This window comes from Motacilla alba, chromosome 2 (genome assembly GCF_015832195.1).
Source record: "Motacilla alba alba isolate MOTALB_02 chromosome 2, Motacilla_alba_V1.0_pri, whole genome shotgun sequence".
Lineage (NCBI taxonomy): Eukaryota > Metazoa > Chordata > Aves > Passeriformes > Motacillidae > Motacilla > Motacilla alba.
The window spans coordinates 46,883,635-46,905,590 of NC_052017.1; the positions used below are offsets into that span (position 1 = coordinate 46,883,635).

The 21,956-nt window shown below is 37.0% G+C and overlaps 2 protein-coding genes across 5 annotated transcripts in view; one reads left to right on the forward strand and one right to left on the reverse strand.

The window, feature by feature from the left end:
- The window catches only part of ANLN (anillin actin binding protein), a 28,888-nt gene extending 11,316 nt beyond the window's left edge, over nt 1-17,572 (forward strand). Inside the window, exons 11-25 of one of the 2 annotated variants that reach the window (XM_038127918.1) lie at nt 106-257; nt 563-710; nt 1,359-1,494; nt 1,810-1,992; nt 2,566-2,692; nt 3,484-3,532; nt 3,611-3,667; nt 5,057-5,095; nt 5,445-5,466; nt 6,486-6,598; nt 8,229-8,282; nt 11,090-11,176; nt 12,663-12,770; nt 14,117-14,289; nt 14,614-17,572. In XM_038127918.1, coding sequence (XP_037983846.1) covers nt 106-257; nt 563-710; nt 1,359-1,494; nt 1,810-1,992; nt 2,566-2,692; nt 3,484-3,532; nt 3,611-3,667; nt 5,057-5,095; nt 5,445-5,466; nt 6,486-6,598; nt 8,229-8,282; nt 11,090-11,176; nt 12,663-12,770; nt 14,117-14,289; nt 14,614-14,737 — 1,572 coding nt within the window. In that variant the 3' untranslated portion in view covers nt 14,738-17,572. The remainder of the gene's footprint in view (nt 1-105; nt 258-562; nt 711-1,358; nt 1,495-1,809; nt 1,993-2,565; nt 2,693-3,483; nt 3,533-3,610; nt 3,668-5,056; nt 5,096-5,444; nt 5,467-6,485; nt 6,599-8,228; nt 8,283-11,089; nt 11,177-12,662; nt 12,771-14,116; nt 14,290-14,613) is intronic. The other variant, XM_038127919.1, reaches the window with a different exon arrangement.
- Nucleotides 17,573-18,761: 1,189 nt separating this feature from the next.
- The window catches only part of AOAH (acyloxyacyl hydrolase), a 74,237-nt gene continuing 71,042 nt past the window's right edge, over nt 18,762-21,956 (reverse strand). For all 3 annotated transcript variants that reach the window (XM_038127923.1, XM_038127922.1, XM_038127920.1), the window contains exon 22: nt 18,762-19,694. In XM_038127923.1, the coding sequence (XP_037983851.1) occupies nt 19,566-19,694 (129 nt within the window). In that variant the 3' untranslated portion in view covers nt 18,762-19,565. The remainder of the gene's footprint in view (nt 19,695-21,956) is intronic.

The window sequence follows — 21,956 nt, forward strand, 5'->3', positions numbered from 1 at the left end:
TATTAAACAAATTTACTGTTTATATGTAAAACAAGTAAAGGAAAAAGAAAACAGATTATTATTATATGAACAGATAGCTGTAGTATAATGTTTTCTTTTCCTCAGGCCTTTGGTTCTCCTTCTAAGTCAACTGGGGAAGGTAGCAGTATCAGTGATGTCAGTCTGAAGTCTGAGAAGTTCCAAAGGACCAGAGTTCCCAGGGCAGAATCTGGAGACAGTATTGGCTCTACGTCAGAAGATCGCAATCTTCCTTACAGGTAATAAACACAACCTCCCACCCCTGATTCTGTAAGTGTTACAGTTAAAACATTGGCTTTTTAAACTCTTCTAATGATGCATATTACTCAAACTACAAATCAAGCTTTTTTTGCAAGATCTCAGCCTTTATCAAAGATTGTGTAGTCTTTTATGTTGCTTAAACTTAAAATCAGCTGTTAGAATGCTTTCTTTAAAGCCATTTAGGCAAGTTGGAAAACTTCAATGTATGATACATGCCTATGTATGTATTGAAAAGAGTTTGGCACACCTGTGAAACATTTTGTGGGGTTTCCTTTTTTAAAAGTGTTGATGCGTACAGATCCCAAAGATTTAAGGAAACCGATCGTCCTTCAATAAAGCAAATAATTGTTCGCAAAGAAGATGTGGCTTCCAGACTAGAAATGAGAAGAAATGGCCCATCTGATCAAGTCAACATCAAAAAGAAAATGCAGGTACCTAATATGCTTCTTAAAATCCTCTTTCTAATCTACTGTTTCCAAATTTAATTGCCCCTATGAATGTCCAGGGCATTAACATACTGCTTAGAACTGCAAAATAAGGTTGTTAGGTTATTTCTATTCTGCATAAATATCTAATGGTAGGGAATAATGATACATAATTTGAACAGCTAATGTTTCTCTTAAAAGGATCCTGTTAAAGTAGAAGTCTGGAGAGAACAAGCCACTATTTTGAGAAGGAGACAGAGAATCTGTGTCTTAGCACTGCCTTTAAATTGGGGAGAATTTGTAACTACCTACTTTCAGTAGGTAATATTCTGATCTTTACTAGTGCTTTGTTCATCTGTATTGCTGAGTTTCTGGTTAGTGCTGCTTAGACCAGATGGGATATGGAACATACAATATTGGACTCTTTCACTCCCCACCATGCCTCCTGAAATCAAAAAACAGTTGTGCTGCAATGTTCTTTTACCAAAGTAACAGTTAACTGCAAGGCTTTTGTAGTTTGCTGTCTAAAGGAGCTGATTTTCTTTTGAAGCCTTGCCCCCCCACCCCAAAAAGGCTCATCTGGAGACATTTCCTTGTTTGAATTCAACACTAGATCTCTTCTTGGTAATTATTTTTACTACTGGTTTTCTCTAGGAACTGAACAATGAGATCAACATGCAACAGACAGTGATTTATCAAGCCAGTCAAGCTCTGAACTGCTGTTTTGATGAGGAACATGGAAAAGGGTCACAAGAAGAAGCAGAAGCAGAGAGACTTCTTCTCTTTGCAAGTAGGTTTTTATACTCAAGTTCAATTCTTTGTAATGAACATTTCAACAAGGTTCATAATTTCTTCCTCATGCATTCATTGTGTTACATTGTGGCCATTTTTTATGTTCTTCACCTGGAAAAAAGAACAGCATAGTATCTGTTCTGTCTCAGCTCATTTTATAGGCAAGAGGACATTTTTAGTATCTTTCTTGACCCTTATATTCCTATTACACTGTAAAATGATTATTATTTAAATTGAATTTTACATACTTAAGGCAGAAAAAATTGTTCAGTACTTTTTCTTCTGTAGAACTGTAATTAATTTCTTTGTGCAGCTGAGAAGAGAACTGCTTTATTGGAAGAATTGAATAAACTGAAGAGTGAGGGACCACATAATAAAAGAAATAAAGCTGCTTCTACATCCGCTGAATTTGCTCCATCCAGGGGATCTGTTTCCATTTCAGAAATGCGTCTACCTCTAAAAGCAGACTTTGTATGTGGTACAGCTCAAAAGCCAGGTAAAATTAGCAAACAAAAACTTTTTCTTTTCTCCTCCTTCCTCATTCTCCCAACATGTGTTTCTGGTTCATTCTCCTTGGGTTTTAGTTTTTTTGTCTTCTGCTTTGATGTTCTCAGAAATCTAGGGGTAATGAAAATTTAGCTATTGTGTTCAGTTCATCTACTTCTGACTAACATTTCAATGTTTCAGTGAAAGCTCATGTGTGGTTAAGCTGGCAGGCCTAAGTAAAATAAATAAGTAATAAGTAAAATAAATAAATAACTAAGATTATCTGCTGATCTGACTGAAAGTTCCTCTCCCCTTTCACACACTGGTTAGTGTAGGTCTGGCCTGAGATGGCCCAGGCAGTAAAGCAGTTGCTGTGAATCCTGTGGAGACAATTTTACCTGTAGACACAGCATAAAGAAAATAAAATTGTTTTAAGAATAAGTTTATAAGCAAGTCTCAAATGTAACTAAATGTTTTAAGAAGGCTGAAACAGACATGTGCTTAATAGCAATGCAGTACTTGAGGATTTTTTTAGATACTTGGAGTCCTCTGGCTAACCAAACCATCTGATGTGTGCTTACAGAAGCAGGAAATTACTACTATGTAGTAATACTGAGATCTGGAACAGAAAACATGGTTGCAACTCCATTAGCAAGTACTGCCAGTTCCCTGAATGGAGATGCTCTTACTTTTACTACGACATTTACTATGTAAGTATAAAGAAACTCTTGAATCAATTTTAACTCTGACGGTGGAGCATGCATAAAAACATTTGTAGCCTTAGTTATAAGAATGTCATATTCTGCAACAAAGTGTGGAGATATTTTGTGGTACAGCTATTTCCTTCTTCAAAAAATAGCTGGAAGGCACTTTTCTCAAAAGAGCAACCTAGACTTATTCAACCATCCATCAGCTATTTTATCTCTTGCATTTTCTGCCTTTTGTTCTTTCCTGGAACACCTGCAATGACAGATGGATTGCGGTGCCTGAGATGTGTTTTTCTCTTTTGCAGCAACTAACATTTTATATAGCTATTTGGTTTGGGTATCTGAGAAAACAGTGCTCTTATAACTATAACTTCAACTCTCACATGTCAGCTAAAAGGCACTGTGAGTTCAAATGGCTGTTTGCTATTAAGTCTTCAAAATAAATAAACTCTGTTTTTGAAGTTCAACTGTACTGGAATTTTCACTTAAAGCTATTTACTCAAAAAATCCGATCTGTGACAGGGCAGGGTGCAATCTGAGAAATGGTAGATGCACAATATCTGCCCCTTGTCCTCCCCTCCCCTTTTATGAGTTCCAGAAAGTATTTTTAAATAGTAATACACTAAAATCTTTTTGCTCCTTGGACAGTTATAAGGAGCAAAAGGAGGGAAGAAGTAAAGAGTAATTTAAAACCCAACAAAACCAACCAAAATAAACAAACAAAAAACTCTGCCACAAACAAAAGCCTTTTTGTTTCAGTTTGTTTTAACTTGTTTTTCCTTCTTTCCTTTTAGGCATGATGTGTCGAATGACTTTGAAATAAATATAGAAGTTTACAGTTGGGTATGTATAGTTCCTGTGAAGAGGAGGTGTAAGGGAGAATGATGTGCTGTACTTTCTCAATACCTTCTTGCCTTACAGGTGCAGAGAAAAGAAGGTACAAGCACTGATAAAAGGAAAAAGACAAATAAATCTAAGGTAAATGAAACCTGAAAATCAGTAATGTAATGTTTCAGCAGAAGGTGCACTAGGAAAACTGACTGATAGTCTTACACAATCTGTTGCTTGCTTTTACTCCCTTCTTGGAACATCTGCCATGACAGATGGATTATGAAGACCTACAGCAATTAGTAGATTGGACCTGCAGCACTTGGTTGAGTCTGAAATATATTGGTGGGGAAGAAGTCTTACTAGTTCTGCAAAATTCTATTCTTTGCAGACCTTTATTTGTTAGGTGTGGGGCCTCCGGTAGTGGTTTATTGCCCTTTTTCTCTACTTCAGTTAAACTATGCCAGTCAATATGCCTACCCTGGAGTTTGATTTGTCTTAAGTTTTATTGATCAACTACACATTCCTCTTTCTCCCCAGTATTGAGTATAAGCACTAGATGCTTACTTTTTAAAGCAAACATTGTTTTAATAAGGGTGTGCATATCAAGTATTTGTACTTTTTTAAGGATATGTGAAGATATGTAACCCTAAACAAGCCTTTCCGGAGGTGGTTTGGGGTTTTTTTGTGGTGGTTTGCTTATTTTGGGTTGCTTTTGGGGGTGTGTGTGTGTGTATTTTTCTTTTCATGATAATAGAGCACACAGTGAATTAATGGCTTCAGGACTGATTTCCTCCTTGACATGATATCTGTCACTTGGTAAAGCCAAGAAACTTGAGTGTCTTTCAAAACATTTGGAATGAGTATTTAAGTCCTGTGTCTGCAAGCAGAAATAGGAAATTTCTTTATTTTTTGATTTGGCACAATGAAAGCTTCTACCTGTTCTCTAATAGCAGTTTCAAGTCCCAGGGTTTACTTCTCTCCTGTGCTGTAGTTTAAAGGAATTTTTACTTAAAACTGAATTTTCATGCTACTGTAGGTAAGTTGCTGATATGAGGCTATAAGTTTCCCAAGGGCATCCTATATCTGCTTTTTGACAAGCTGCTTAGGCTTGTCTATCAACCTCAGTAAGAGTACATAACTCCAGTTTGTCTTTAATATAGTCTCACTTAAACTTTGAGATTTTAATTTGAAATTAATGATGTACAACAGCAGTATACTGAACATATCCTTACTTTTATTGTTAATTCTTACCCACAGTCAAGAAAATGTGACTTTGAAATCCCATTACGTAGGTAAAAAGGCCTACTAAGTTTGGTTTTCTGCTTTAACTTTTCTGCAGTGATTATTTCTTTGCTATGTAGCATTTCTTCCACTGAGATACAATATGTCCAGTCAAAACCCAAGACTTACTCATAGTAATGAGTACCCATTCAAAATTTGAGATAAGCCTTCAGTAGTTTCACTATCTAGTTCTCATGCAAATGTGCTGGACAAATTCAGTCGCAAATGCATTTGTCTTCTTGTCTACTTTTGTAGGTTATTACTCCAAAGAGATTATTAACATCTATTACCTCGGTAAGTATGAGCATAATATTGTAACAAGATCTGACTATGACCCCTTCCAAAGGGCATGTTCGCACAGATTGAGGCTGTGCCCATAATAGGCTCTTTCTGTTCCTTACAAAAGGCTCTATAAACTGTCCAGTTTTCTGCCAAATTTTTCAGTCATCAGCTCAAGAATCAGCTCTGTAACATATGTAATGCTGGAAATACACATTTGTTTGGACTTTTTTTGGTTTTTTTTTCTATTTGATTGGGGTTTTAAAAGTATTTCAAATCTAATTTCTTTTTACCTTGGCTTTGTCTTCAGTAGAAACTGTCAGAAGTACCTTTTCACTAAGCTTTTATTTCTCTCTCTTTCTAGAAAAGCAACCTTCTTACTCCAGGTAAGTAAAGTCTACACATCTTATGCCAGGATGAATCATCTACACTTGCTGTCAAAACTTCTAAATCAATAAATAATACTTGTAACAGATAACAATTGGTGAGTAAAAAACACTAAATTTTCCAGTCCAGAAACTCGCCCTGTGCTTATGATGTTACCATTATGTTCAATGGAAGATACCTTTACAAAATCAGAACTAAGATCTGGTATCAGATACCCATGGTTTACAATTTTTTTTCCTGAAAGTATGAATTCAAACTAATTTAATGGTTTTAAAAGTAGGGAACTAGAGTCTGCTGTCAACAAAGTAATACAGAATAATTTGAAAATATGAACAGATCCTGAAATATTGCTTGTGTGTAGTGTTTTTTATATATATTTATATACAAAAAATATATATATAAACTTGTTTATATATTCCTGACTCTTGACAAGGAAAAACAGCACCTCTAGATGTTTTTCCAAGTATATAAAAACATTACACACTTATCTGACTGAAGTATGCAATACTTGAGCTAGCTTTAGCAGAAATTGCAGCAATAAAGAACTCATGAACTAAATCTGGAATGTGTATCATGCTGCTACAACTAGTAAGATTCCTGAGCTACAGTGTGTGTTTCATGATGTAAGTGCAAAGGAAAGGTGTACAAACTCTGGAAGATTGCAGTGTGTCACTTGAGAAGAGGTTAAGAGATAGAAAAGTCACGTTCCTACTGCAGGGCATATGTGCTTTATAGCGTGCCTCAGCATGCTCTCCATCCCCCTGTGACTTAAAATGCTTTGTTTTCTCCTCTATGGATGTTTTCAAACCTTGTTTCTGAAAGAAAACATCTGCTGAGGAGGAATGGATTGTGTCAAGATTCTCTCTGAATGTGCTGCTGAGCTACACTGCAAACGGTGCTTCTCCTGGAGTACTGAGCTGGGCATGCATGCAGTAGTGCAAATAAGTACCTTTTTTTAAGTCTTGCAGCATCCTGATTGTGTGTTTTGGTACGATTTCACTTTAACTTTTCTCCACAGCCATGGCCAGTCCAGGTGGCCCAAATGCCATACGCAGTACGAATTTCATCCTTGTTGGATCCCACAAGTTATCGCTGTCTTCAGTGGGAAATACCAAATTTGCACTGGACAAGGTAATGGAAATTATTGGTTGCTAATCCAAAGGTAATTGCATGCTACTATAAAAATAAGAGTCTGGGTTTACTATTCAGGTAGAAGTACCATCCTAGAAATGAAACACATATAATGGTTTATTGATAGGTTATTTATATAGACATCAGAAATTTTTGTGTAGTTTTTACTTACATATAATTTCATATGAGTTAAATGTAGTTTTGAGATAAACAGGGAGACTCTTTACTGTGCAAGGTGCTCTTTCATTTCTGTAGCTCAGTATAAGATATGGTTGTGCAAAGATAATGAAGGAATTTGATTACTAATTTGCTTTCACTGTCAAAAAATTGATGTATGCAGTTGGCATTTCTATATGTGGTCTTCATATTGTCGCTCCTGGTGTTGCAGTTATCACTAAAGAAGGCATTAAGTATGTTTTAATGAGAATGAAGAGTTTGAATTTTTCTGCACTTAATTGACCTAAAAATGCCATTTGAATATATTTAGGAGCATGAGTTTTTCCTTTCATATCTAAATTAAATTTGTAGAAACAAATTATCTTAAGTTTTTTTGGAGAGCTCTTATTGAGTTTTATGGCATTAGTTCTTTGTCTAAGCAGAATGTTTATTGGCTTTTGCTATGAGAAGTTTAAAAAATATATTCTTACATTCACTGTAATCTCTAACCTTGTAATATCTAATACCTAAAACCTATTTTAATAGGTGTTTATGCCAGCAGCTATCCTAAGCTAGTTTAAATTCATTGAAATGTTACTACAGTTTATGGTAGTACTAAATCACAGCTTTAGCTACCCAACAGCAGCATAAGAATAATTTTCTTTTTTTTTTTTTGCTAATCAAGTCTTATGGTAATGATAGTATTATTGCAATTACAGTTTCTGATAAGAGATGAGAAAACAAGAACTAGTTGTGTTTGTGTATAAGCCTTAAAACAAAATATCTCATTAGTCCCAACTTGCATTTTAGAAGTTTTACTTTTTGTAGATGGCAGGACAATGGTTAAATTGCACTGTTGTTACTGAGTATGTGAATTTCAGAAGTAGCAGCTTTGGTTCTTCAGCATAAATGTTCCTCTTAACCACACCTATATGTAGAAATCTTTGTGTGTAGCTTCCTTATTGGAAACCCTTTGTTCTTGGAGATAATGGAATCAGCTTTTGCATTGTATTCAGTAGTCAGGTTTGGACTTCATTGGTTTACATTGTATGACAGGACACTGGACTGGACTAGTGAAATATAGCAAAAACACAATGTTCAAAAAATTCTGGGGAAACTATCACTTGTTTAATTTTTTGCAGATGCAGTCTTACAGTTAACTGGAAAAAAAGGGGAATTCTTATTCATTATTTATTTAGGGTTTTTTTTTTGTTAAATTACTACCTCAGTAAAATTTCAGTTTTGACTTGGCCTATGGCTGTACCAAACAGCTGCTTACTTCATGTATTTCTCATGTGGAACAAACTGATGCCACAGTGATTTTTTTTTTTAGCATCATTCCTCTCTTTTATCTATGTGCTGTTAAAATGCAGGCTATAAAGGACCAAAATATACTCATGTGTAATTGTGTCCTTATTTCTTCTAGATCATAACTTTACACTAATTGCATTAAGCATGTTTCTTTTTTCCCTAGATAAATTTTGAAGGGGAGGAAAAAGAACTGTTGGGCTATATGTTCCAGGACAAGGTTGCTATGATCCTTTAGTTTCTAACTTGAAATAGGAAAATGCTTTCTAGTGCATGTTGCTTTCTGTCTGGCTTTTTTGCAGCTTTTTAAAAAAATTACTCTTCTGAGAAAATGCTTACAAAGATTTACTAATTAATAACAAGATGTTAGAAGCCTTTAAAACTTGCAGAATTCTACCCCTTGTCTTTCACAATAATAAGCATGCTGCTGGAACTCAGTTATTTAGGTTGCCTAGGGTTGTTCGTTAACTAGCATGTTTTTCTTGTCTTCCTAGATCATTAGAGGAGGGTGTTTCTTGCTTCAGAGCAAAACAATGTGTTTCCTAAAGAGTTCTAGTCAGGAAATTTGAGCCAGCTTCTTGATGAACTACAGAGAACACAGAATCAGCTGCTGTGCTGATAAGAGAACCAGAGAAAAATGTCTGGCAGCCTAAAAGTTGGTTTAACTCACCTTGTTGCTGCTGAAAAAAATGAAAATCTCTCAGGAACTAAATAATCTTGCTTCTTATTCTAACCTTGTTCTGACAAGACATATCAAGACATTTGGCTTTTTAAGCTGAAAGTTTTGAAAATACTAAACATGTCAAATAAATGAGGTCCTTATTTGTACACAAATGTGCACTTAAAATATTTTGCTTGGTGTATATATTTTGGCTTTAGAAATTATGTGAATTGATATCCTTAACAGAAAGAAAGAATTTGTCTTTAACCTATTAAAATAGTTTCAGCTAGTTAATAGTTTACTTGAGTCTTGCAGAAGAAAGTGTTTTAGATGAATTTTCATATTTCCTCTCAAAATTAAGCAAGTGATACTTTTAGTGCCTATCATCTCCTATTTTTAATCAAAAGTCTCCTAAGAAACCAGTTTTTCAAATGCTTGAGTTCTCTTGAGACCCTTTACACATAATCTTCTGTGACAGTAAGCTGTGTTCCTATGGCAAATACCTGAGTGACCACACCAGAATGCAATATAGCATAGTCATGGGCTTTAGTTTTCCTCTAGCTGGATATTTGTCTAACTGCTTTCTTTCCATCACCTTTAACAATACCTATTAAAGAGGTATATTGTTAACTAGAACTCAATATTTTCTCATTATGTCTACAAGAGGGTGTTTTGAGACCTGCTTTCGTAATTAGTAATGGTGTTGTAGGCTCTGCAAAACGGTGTTGAGTTTTTTATACAACCACTTTGCTTTGCCTCTCACACAGTTCCTCACTGGTAAACTTCATAAATTGGATTCTTCTTTTCTGACGTAGAGCTTAAAGGAAATGCAAAACCCAAAAACCTGAAGTGGGGAATGGCCAAATATTCTTGAGGCCCTCATTCAGAAATGGGTTTTACTGTGCTTTATTAGGGTTATATGCCATTATTCCTTGGTGTAGCATGTAGGGTTAGAGTTGTCTTTGCTGACAAGTTGCATCAGTCCTGGATTTTTTATCTTTGTTACATGGAAATGTTTTACTACTTTTTGCTTCTCAAGTGGTCATGCTTAGAATTTTTCTGTGCTATACTATTCCTGTTGAGTACAGGAGCAAGCCATTAATGCTGTGTTAGTTGAGTAGATCAGACATATTAAAAGTATTTGATCACCTGCTTGTGCATGTGTGTCTTATGTGGGACGAAGCTGCAGGATGTCTGCGATTCAAAGGTGATCAGTTTCTAACCACAACACCTATTTTCATGTTCTGCAGGACTCACTGAGGCCCACAGATGAGCAGTTTTAACTACCGAGGGTTATTCCTTTTCATCTTAACTACTAACAAAATGTAGTTCAATTTTTGAATGGTGTTGATTCCATAGTTTTGAAAGCTATTTTGTTACTGTGTACACATGCCTGTGCCTATTCCCTGGCAAACAGTTCTTTATTTGTATTTGAGTGGCAGCATTGACCTTCCTGGTTTTTCTAGTAATACAAAAGTTGAGTGTTCCTGAATTTTTGTCAATTTCTTTTCAAGATTCTTAGCAGTGTTGTTTATTCAGATTAGCAGTAAAATACGGTGTGTAGAATGCTGTGCAGGTCATCATTTGCTTGTTGAATTAGCAGTTTCACTCAGTTTCCTTGTGAGGGGGGAGAAAAAAAGAAGGGATGTGATTTCATGGGAGTAGTCAAGGTAATGAGGCATTATGTGGGGAGGGATTGGGGAAAGCTCAGAGCAGACCATTGTTGCATGTTCTTCCTCAAAACTCTTGACTGTTAAATGACTGTTTACCTGACCTCTGGTACAGTAATGAAGGTACTATTTTTTTTTCCAGTGACAAGAATAGGACTGGGAACCTTTTATGTTAGAAATTACTTAACACATCTTTAACACCTTGAGTGCTAGTTGAGAACTGTATTCATTACTTTTGCCCTTTCTAGGTTTTCTTTTATATAAAGATTTATCTGAGTAGGCACTACTACATCAGTATCTGCCAAAAACACTTATGGTATCCAAGTACCATTCCTGTTTAAGCTCACTTTGGTATTTTCCAAACAACTTGGTGTCAAACTGAGGCAGAAGCTTGAAAGGTGTGGACTGGTGCCTTCTGTTGTTTCTAACCATGCTTGAAGAGCCTATTTTCATAGCTGGAGTGCATGTTCATATATATCTCCTGATAAGCAAACTAATAAATCCTGGAAAGCTTCTAAATGAACTTGAAACCACAAGTGATTATTACTGTCTTGCTTGAGTCTGACTGACTGCTTCTTTCTGGCTGAAGGTCCTAAGAACAAGACAGTGCTAACATCTTGGTGCAGGTGGCTTGCTTGAACTGGTAAGGCTTAGTTGAGAGGTGTCAAAATTAAATTATTGTTTTACATTTTGCAGGTTCCCTTTTTGTCTCCTTTGGAAGGTCACATATATCTGAAGTTGAAATGCCAAGTGGACTCTTCAGTGGAGGAGAAAGGGTTCTTGGTAAGGTATTTACTGTATTCACTTCAAACTCCTGCCTTGGAAATTACAGGTCCTATTAAATATAGTAATTTTTTCACGTCACGCCTGTGTTTGAAGCTTAAAACTAGTTTTTGTTTTTGTTTTTTTTTTTAATCTCTGAACCAGACCACAAATGGTTTTTAGTTTCTCTTCTAAACATGTCTAAGTTAAGGCTACCTTTTAAGAGTTTGTGTATCTCTCTTCTAAACACTGATTATTTGTTATTTTGAACTTCAATTAACCTTTTCTTGCTAAAATCTGTGATGTTAGATGAGATTTTAATTTCAATGGCAGAAGATTTTACAGGACTCTTTTTGTGTTTGTCTAATAAAAACAAAACATGGGGTCTTTTTCCACTGTGTTCACAGCTTTTCTAAATGACAAAGAAACAACAGTATTTTTTTGAGAAAAATCTTGTGCCATTCTCTCTAAAACTGGACCTAGAAAATGCAGCTGATACTTGGGCCTAGGAGCGGGAACTGTTGAAATGTCCACAAGATGGCAGTAAATGTGCTATGAAAATGAAACATTAACATTTGCTGTTATTTTGTTGTTTCCAGAAATCATTATTTCTTTAGACTCTTTTCAAGCACTGCTTTCTGTCTCCTTTCCCCTTACTTAATTGAAGTTGAACAGATTTGATTAGATGCAAACATTTCACATGCTTATGGTATTTGCTGTCCCATGTTTCTGTGTACTAATTTGAGAAAGTCCATATTTGCTTCTACTATACAATATGTAAAACCTGAAGAATGGTGTACATGCATACTGGATTTGTTCAGAGTAAGGGTTTGGAAACTCCCTGCACCATTGAAAATGATAATCTGATTTGTGAAGAGTGAAAATCACAATACACAACTTAATTGGGAAAAAAGTTCTGTATAAGTTCAAGAGGTATCAGGAATAAAAGTCAGATACTAAACTCTCCATTCCAGTTCTAAGGAAATGGGGCTTGAAATTGATGAAATCCAGTATCCAATAAAAGAACTGCCAACACAAACATTTAAAAATCAATTTCTAATTTCTTTTGAACTGACTAAACTTTGAGCGTGGCCTCTTGAATAGCTGCATGTTTTTTAATCCTGACTTGTAAGTCAAAAATTACTCAAATATCTAATAATAATAAATAGGTTTTTGGACATGTTTTATGAACCATTTATACTGTATATACTATGGATAACCGTTTTTTACCTTAAAATAATGGGAATGCCTGTCACCATCAACATGAAACAGCAATGATAGGTGCCTTTTAGCAAAAGGCTGCAAACCTGAGAATGATAGTGTGAGCTAATTTTCTGTGCCATCTGGAAAATAAATACACTGAGTAGAAACCTCTCTCAGTATATTTTTTTCCTTCTCTTTCATTTAGTTACATGAAGGGTTGCACTTACAGAACCATTCTGGTAGAAAAATAGTCAAATACAGACCAAGCTCAAGGTCTGCCCCATTTATTTATTTTTTTTTTAAGACTATGTTTGAAGATGTCAGTGGATTTGGAGCGTGGCATAGACGCTGGTGTGCGCTGTCTGGAAATTGTATCTCCTATTGGACATACCCAGATGATGAGAAACGAAAGGTAAAGCTTAAGTCTAAAGTTCTGTAATGCCCTACACAAATACTTGTTAATTGTTAAGGACAGTTTAGGCTTTAGACTGGTAAAGCATGGGATTCAAGTTCCTAAAGCTTCCTTGGGGAATGGAGGGGACTTTTCTTCATAAAGCTGACCTAAATCATGGCAAACTTAGAAACTGACTTCCCTATCTAGTAGGAAAGGGGGAGAAGTGATGGAAGATCCATATTTAATTTCCCCTTTAGTCTTAAGGCCTTGGGTTGTGCTCATTAAATCACTAATTATTTAATTGAAATTGATTGGACTTGTACAGCTTAATAAGCAGACTGTATCTAGTTGCCTTAAGTTTTAGACAAAATGATGACTAACAATATGGCAAAAAACTAGAGCGGGCAGTCCTTGTATATTGCAGAAGCATAGCTGTAATTGTGAACTATCTTATCTGAAGTCCTTGTCTTCTTGCCAGCTCCACATTGTAACTGGAACTGGTGCTTCTTATATGGTTCTCACAGAAAACTAAGTTCTCGTTGGGCTAATGAGACAAATCAGAGGTTCATCTGTCACTGAAGTGAACCTTCCTGTCTCCTTAGTGTGTTCCTGCAGTGTACTAAATTGTTTCCAGGTTCTTTTAAAGACTGCTTCCAAGAGAGTTTTTCTGATTCACTGAAGTTATTTACCATTAAACACTTTCTTGTTTAGTGGCAGAACATTTTCTTTCCCAAACTCTGTGGCAAACTCTGGTCCTTTTGGGACTTCTATGCCAATCCAGATGCCTGAGTTTAGTTTCTTCCCTGCTAACAGAGGAACACCATATGCTGATAGTTGACATTGCCAAAATATATCAACGTACTTTCTTTCCTTGCCAGGAGAGAGGGAAAAATTTCTGCCTACTGTAAGACAAGATAGTAAAAAAAAAAAAAGTTAAGCAAGAAGAATATTCCTATTTTGCTTTTGTCTGCAAGCAAGAAACTTTGGTTTGTTTTGCAGATTCTGTTCTGGAAAATCTTCTAGATTTGTTTCACTATTTTTCAGAGAGAGAGTCAGCTGTATTTTGGTGATCTACAAAAATATTAAACTTACTAAATGCCTCCCCTTGCCCCTACTATATCTGTTCCATCTTGCAGAGCTAGATGTCACCCACAAATATCAGTGTTAGTCCATGATTACTTTAAATCATGGGATGTTTTTTTAAATAAATTTCTTAGAGCTGCACATATATCACCTTTTTGTATGGAGTAACTCGCCGAGGGAAGGTGTGTTCACTCAATATCATCAAAGTTGTCAAAGCATATGTTGTTCAGAATTGCTCTTGATTGCAGTGCTCTTGACTGGTGAACTGATTTCACTTTCAGCATCCTTTGGGCCGGATAAACTTGGCTAACTGCACTAATCATCAGATTGAACCTGCCAACAGGGAGTTCTGTGCCCGTCCCAACACTTTTGAACTAATAACTGTTCGACCTCAGAGAGAAGATGACCGAGAGACTCTTGTCAGCCAATGCAGAGACACACTCTGTGTTACAAAGTGAGTGCATAAAATCATAGAGGTTGTGGGAGGGTATTTTACCTCATGTGATAATTGTAGTAATGTAGGAGCTTTACAACTTTGTCATAATCATACAAAGGTAATTTAAATGAGATTTTGGGTGGCACTTGAAGTGTTTTGTTCACTTTTAGTCCTAACTGCTTTCTATAAGTGGAAATGCCAAGTGGCTTGGTAGCAGGATGGTGGAATGTTTGACTTAATTTTTAACCCTACTATTTGGGCTTCTGTGATTGATCAGCTTGACATTTGTCACAATAAATAATTAGAGGTGGAGAATAATCCAGAGGGTTCCTTGCCTTCTAGGAACTGGCTGTCTGCTGATACTAAAGAAGAGCGTAACCTCTGGATGCAAAAGCTCAACCAAGTCCTCATTGACCTTCGCATGTGGCAGCCTGATGCCTGCTACAAACCCACGGGAAAGCTTTAAACTCGGGAAGGGAACTACACAAGAAAAGAATTTAAATGAAAATGTGGGAAGTCCTCTGAGTCACTTATGCTTTAAGTTTGAGAGAGTATTTAACATTATACAGGACTATGTTATGCAGTATTTTTATTTGACTTAAAAAAGTTTAAAACCTTCTTACTTTCTAGTTTTGAGTATGGAAGCAATTAGCTGTTTCTAAATGTGCTAAATATTTATATAACTCCTTTTTTGGAAGTCTTCTAGCTAGGTGCATTCTCTTTTTTAAACAACTAAATTATTGCAGGAAATCACACTTCAGGGCAGGAAGAGGGGCACTAGCTCGTGAAAGACAAGCTTTCCAGGTAACTCAGCTCCCTGAAAGAAAGGATAGTTCAAAAATACTCTTAACAAGATTGCTGCTGAAGCACAAGATACAATGTTGTAGCATTTGTTGGGGTTCTTTTGTAATGATCAGGCATAGAAGTAACTAGTCAATTTTATTCTACAACATGCAGTATAGATAATTCTGCTTGTCCAGCATCCTTTTGTCAGAACAAAACATGCACAACATATTCATACTACTTTTGCTATTTCTTATACAAACTAGTGTGGAGAAGTGCATGGCATGTACACTATGTGATTTGCAGGTGTGGAATTACGTATGCAGTATATTGCACTTTGATAGAAATGGAAGGTCTTGAATATTTTTGTTAGGACTGTTATGTAAAAAATAATCAGACAGAAAAATTTAGGTTTATGGTTGTATACGTCAGTATTTCCTGGGACTTGTGGTTTTTACAAGCTAGAATTCTCCATTTGAGATCCAGGAATAGGTTAATAGGTAGTAAAAGTGCCCTTTTTTTGTTTTGTTTAATAATAAGACTTTACAAAGCTGCTGTGTACCAACTAATACTCCTCTGGCTGAAAGAATGGGTCTTCCTCCCCTTGATAGACATGTCCACAAATGCATATAAAAGCAGTACTTCAGACCCATCATGAAAATGGCAACACTTCTCAGTTAAAACTTGCAGTTTTCATGGCTTTTCACTGAGCGTATTGAAATACAAGCTCATTACTTCACTAGGAACGCAGTAGTGGAAAACTTAAGATTGCTATTGCTGTTATATATTCACACTTGAAACACTAAATTCTGTTACCTTATACTGTTTCCCTCCTGCCCCTTTTGTACTTGCTTTTAAATCTCATTTTCTTTTCTGATGTCTTTAAATATTTCCAAACTATGTATTGAGATTTATTTTATTCATTTAAAATAAAAAGTAAAACCCTCCCTGCTTTTTTCATAATGTCATCTATCCAATTTGAGATATTAATTTGTAGGCTGAAGAAAAGCTGGACTCCACACAGTGTTTAAAGGATTCTATTCTGTACATGTATCCCAGAATTCCACTTGATAATGTGAAGTCTTGGACATAGCTAGCTAAATTTTGTAGTGGGAGGCCAGATTGTCTGTGTGCAGCAGCTCATCAAATATGAAGAGGAGAGATGGGGTTTTTTTTCTGACAGAGACATGGCAGCGGAATAACACAACATGGACAGTGCAAGAGCAAATTTCAGCTGTTGCTTGGATGTGTGGTAGGCTGTTTTCTTAAATTCCCAAGGGAATGTTAAAAACTATTAATTTTTGAATTATGAAATAAGTCCACATAAAGGTGTTAAAAACAGAATTGGATGACATTCTGTCAACCAAGGGATGACAGAACATTTATTTGGGAATTTTTTATTTGTGCTAATTGGACTATTATCCCTTGTAGAAACCAATCTGTGTTTGTTCATTGCCCAAGAAGAAGTTCCCTTCATAAAGGAAAAGGTATAAAGTGCTACAGGTGGTGCTAAGTTAGAAAAGCTGACCTGTGTGGTAACTTCTGGGCACATGAGTGGTGAGCACATGGGCTCCTGCAGCCAGCAGAAGCATGGGATGCAAGCTTAGCAGGAAGTCTGCGTTTGTTTCCTGGCTGGCACTGCTGGCTGCTCCCTCCTCCCCTCCCATGTTCCTCTGCTCTTTTAAGGCTTTGCAGTGAAAAGTTTGCAACAATGGTTACATAGTTTTTCTGTATTTGGAGCAGACTCTTTGTGAAGAGGCCAGACTGTGTGAATTCAAATAGTTTCAGGTAGGTTTAGATGTTCTATACCTCAAAAAGAGTTTTTACTGTCTGATTTCAAGCAAAGCTTAAAGTTTTTTAAAAACCATTTGCAGAGTAACATCAAGAGAACCTTCCCATGTGCAGTGTGCTGGACCCAGCCAGTGACACAATCCCTTCTGTATTCATTCACATGCTCTGACTCTCCCCAAGAAAGACCTTGACAGACCATTTCTTCTAGAACTACATACTGCTAACAAACTTTGAATTGCATGGAATTATAATAAGCTTTCCAAGAGAAACTTTGTTTTCCCATTTCTCTTTTTCCCGGTGCATTTTTCACCTTCACCCAATCTAAGCACCAGGAGATAGTTAACCTAATGGAATAGACTAGAATTCATAGTTTGTTGCTGCTTTAGCAGAAGTAAGCTTTTTCAGCAGTGCTTTTTTTTTAAATATAGGACATGTATTTTTAGAGTGGTATGGGTAAGTGATTGATGTTTGGGGGTGCAGATCTTCAGCTGTTTTTTTGCATCTGAAATAATTGAGGCATAGTGGTTGTAAAAGCCATCACTTAATAGTCCCAAAATTCATCTTTCTTTGATAAAGATAGATAGTTAATGCATTAGTTGCATATCAGGTTTCTGCATGTTGCCGGGTTTGGAGGTGCAGAGCTCACCTTGAGGCACAAGGGCATGTGCTTTGGCTGGTGTGCCTTCAGCCAGGGGCAAGCCTATTCCTTGGAGTCCCTCAGAGACCCTGTATCTGTTGTACTGGGCAAACCTTTGCTTTGGGATTTGGCTATGGAGCTTTCAGGTTCTCTCTGAAAAGATTTTCTAATTTTATAAGAAACTTTTTCCCCCCATTGTTCAGAAATCCAGTAAGTTCACAAGTAAGGAAGTCTGTGAGAGAAAAATGCTTTCCTCTGGGCAATGTAGCTTATTTTAGTTGAGGAAATTTCAGTTTTACTACTTAGTAAAACTCCTAATTGGTGTTATTAAACCCCAACCTCAAATGAAATACAATAATTTGCAAAGAAATTGCCTTGAAAATTAGGCTTCCAAATATGACTTCCTTTCCCCTTTTAATTGCTACACTTCTGTGTGTTGATGTAGAGAAAATAATCTGATATTCTGTAATTATTGCCTGTGCTGTATTTGGGCTGTAGTAAAAACGTGTGCATGTGCTTGTTTCTGTCCTTGTGTTGTATTTAATGAAAGATAAGTCCTGAATAAGTAATACAAAAATAGGAGGAGCTTTACCTGGCCAGGGTACATGGAATGTTACGTTGTTTGAAGAGAATTTCTACAGGAAGCAAGGGGATTTCCTTCTAATGCTAAATAGTCTTCCCCAGGTGTGCCTCTCTGGAGTTGAAAGTATTCCTTGGGAGACTGAATATTTTGGTAACATCTAAATGCCTTTAATGAATTGGGGCCTTATTAACAAGTATCATTCAATTAAGGAATGTATTCCCTTCTGGTTTCCTAAAGTAGGTGACTAGAATATTTACTTAAGTGTTAGAAGTTATCCCAAAGGAATTTCTATCTTAATATCTTAATAAAAACCCAGCATTGACTGTACCCTATAAAAAGGATCAGGATCTAGGAAAGCAATAATACATGATTCAATCAAAATAGTATTAGCCAAGTCATCCCCTGCCTGTTCAAAATGCTGAGTGGGTGCACATCCCACAGCCAGGCCCTATCCTTGGCTTTGGACCACAGCCCAAGAGTTGCCTCACATGTGATAGCCTTGTGCAAGGGCTGTGCTCAGAACAAGGAGCAGAGCAACTCTACCTGATCTTTGGGCTGTTGGGGGGTGTGTTTTAGTCGTGTCATGTTAATGCTTGCTATTTACTGATTCTTTTTCACCCATAATTAATGCCACTTAATGCTCTCTGATCCCTCCATCATCAGTGAGGTTGCAAGTAGGGTAGAGCTGTCTCTGAATTTTAAATATTTCCTCATTTTGCTAAGAGCATTGGATAAGCTGGTGAAAAAATACAGTAATTCTCCATCTTCAAGTCTGCCTATGAAGGGCTGCCCAGTATTTTCAGTGATTCCCTTGGCCATGCCTGTAAAAGACATAGGACTAGGCATATTATTTTTCTTAGGAAGCAAAGAAAGCAGAGATACATTACAGGTTGGAAAAGCAACCCGCTTTTTAAATACATGAAGTGTTGTCAACCTAATATCTTCTTAATGGGGGAAGAGAACCTGTGCTCAGTCAGCCTGTGCTGATGCTGCCAGGCACATCAAAATTGTAGTGTCTTGTTATTCCTGCCGCACTTTAATAAGCAAATAGCAGCTAAATAATGTATTGACAGTCAAGGCAATTACATACACACAATTTATAGCAACATAATGAGTTTGGGGTCTCTACCTCTTGTTTTGGGATCAGATTAACTGTTGAAACACTACAAATAGAAAACCTAGAAATGTTCTGCAGAAGAAAAAAAATATAGGTAGGGGTAGGAGTTTGCTGTATATGGAAAAAAGAAGTACGGATTTTCAAACTGGTACAATAAATGGTCTAGCTGGCAGCTATACTTTGATTTTTATTTTTGTAGCTCCACAGAGAAAGCATTGTCTACTTGTGCAGTGAGATACAAACTGAAAAGAATGCTCTTGTGTTATGCCCACTGCTACTGGCTCTGATAACTTCCTCTCCCCCCTTTTTTGTGTGTGTCTTTAATCATCTTGACTCGTGGAAGCGCCATCATCAATCGTGTGAGCGTTCCAGCAGTTGGGAAGTCAGTGTCCACCTTGATCTTTGAATATGGCTTCAATCTGATCGTTGAATGGATTCTCCTTGCCAAGCACTTGAGGCCACTCGTGTAGTGCCTTCTGCCAGGTAATGCCTGTTCCAAGGGCTGCAGCAATCTGCAAACCATAAATGCGATCAATTTCTTGTGCCTCTATAATGCCAGAGTTTAGAAGACTCCACCATAAGGCAGACTGCCCAGTATAACCATGTGATGGACTGTAACCTCTAACCAAAGGAAATACCCCATTCCAGCTGCTTGAGCAGAGCTAAGTCCTTCTGAACAGTAAAAATAGGGTGAGGGCCATATAGCTGCAACTCCCTGACCTGTCATTTGTCTAATAATGATAGTCTGTCTCCTAACATTTCCAGATGCCTATGGTGTCTAGTCCATAAACTGCTATTTAAAAGCCCTGCAGTCTGATTTTTATTTTTTTTTCTCCAGTGAAACATTTTGAAAGTATGTCAAAAGCACCACCTGGGTATAATGCATAAAACTCTTGCAAGTCCAAAGGAATTCATACTCCCAAATGCCTTTGGTACTTCTAATAAATGTTCTCTGTGCTCTCCTGGGAGGAAACCACAGGTGTGGTGAGGAAAAAGAGGCCCAATTATTTCTAGTTTCATAACTAACTGTGTCTGATGCTCTAAGTTTGCATCTGCTACTGGGTTGTCTTTAGAGTTTTTTTCACATGAGACCTGCAGAAATGATAGAATAGCTTTTCTCCTCAATATCAGTCTCTTTCCAGCCTTCACAGAGGTTTTTGCCCTAGAAGTTGTGTACCAAAGAGAAATGTTGTCTGCTGTATTGCCAGGATGAAAAACATCAGTGGTAGCAGAAAGGGACAGATAGAAAAGCCTGAGTCTCCCTTGTTCAAGTTTTTACACTCTTCTAAGGCATTTTTATTATACTCCTGACCTGCAGTAATATTTGGCCTATATGGGAACTTTATTTTCAACCCAAACTTCTCAACACACTGATATTGATTGCAATTATGAGGTTTAAATAAGGCTAACAAAGCCGCCTTTTTTTTTAAGGGCCAAGGTGGGTTTATGAAATCAAACTATTTGAGTACTATTGTTTTGCAGTTTGGAAAGGTTCGGGAGGCTGTAGGGAATTTTTCTGAGCTACTTTTTTAATCCTGTGCTTTAAAAGAAGCTCTAATGATGGGCTGGAAGACAAAAATCTTTCTTTTACTTAAGGGCTCATACAAAGAGTAACATTTGTGGGATGGAGGCTCTTAGACTCGGGTCTCTCAAAGTCTTGTTAAGCTAATGAAGGAATTGGGGTGGGGAAGAGAGATAGTGGAGGTTTGTTCTTTAGAAGGTTTTCTCCTGGTTGCAGTTTCTATTGTGACCAAATGTTATTCTGGGACACCCTATGGCAGCCAGGGGGCTGAGACTTCTCCCTGTCAGAGTGGTCCATTCTGGGATGTTGGTCTCCAAACTCCTTCACAAACCTCCCTAAGCCTTCCATGTGCTTTTTGAGCAGGAAAGGTGGAGTTGGTTAATTGGTTGGAGGATGGGTGGTTTTAAAAAACCTTTCTGTCTTTGCATGGTACATCCTTTGCAAAAGTATCACTGGAGGTATGCTCTACAGTGTTCAGACTAATGCTGGCTCTGATTTAAGGTATGTGTGCTTAGTCTGCCCTAAATTGAATTAGGTTCTGCGCACACATAATTTCTTGACGTCACAATGATTTCAATAATTAATTCTGGATGAGTAGTTTAGCACAGAGAAGCATTTGTGACTCTGGAAATTGCTTTCTTTCAAGTCTTTTTTAAATTCCAGAGTTATTGTACTTTGAGACATGGTATAATTTTTATAAGCTTTGCAATTTTTTGTTGTTGTTGTTGTGAAGATGACAACCCTTAAGCAAGTTTTTAAAAGGAAATATTACCCATTCCTCACAGAGCTCTGGGTGACTGCAACTGGGAGGAAGCTGTGGTTTTTCAGCAGCTTCTGGCTATCTGTTTTCCCCTTCTGCACCAAATAGGTAATAGGCATGATTCTCAGCCAAGTGTAAATACCCAACTCATCTGATATGCGTCACTTCAGCTTTTCCAGTTTATTTCTGGCTGGAACGTGCTTTGCTATGACTTAAGGAAGAAAAAGAGAGAAGCTAATCACACTCAAGCTGTGCTTTCCTGCCTGTACATAAACATTAAGAATCTTCCAACCGTCTCCGGTTCCAGTTTGTGATGCTCAGGGCTTTTGCATTCTCCCTAGAAACATCATAAAAGCAAGAAATGAAGCCGTTTATGCAGGATCCTGTTGAAATGCATGGCCCTGTCATCCAAACAAAGCAATCGACTGTTCTAGAGGGAAGTGGTGTCCTTGAAGCCATCTGGCATTCATAAGGATTTGCAGTGAAATTTTG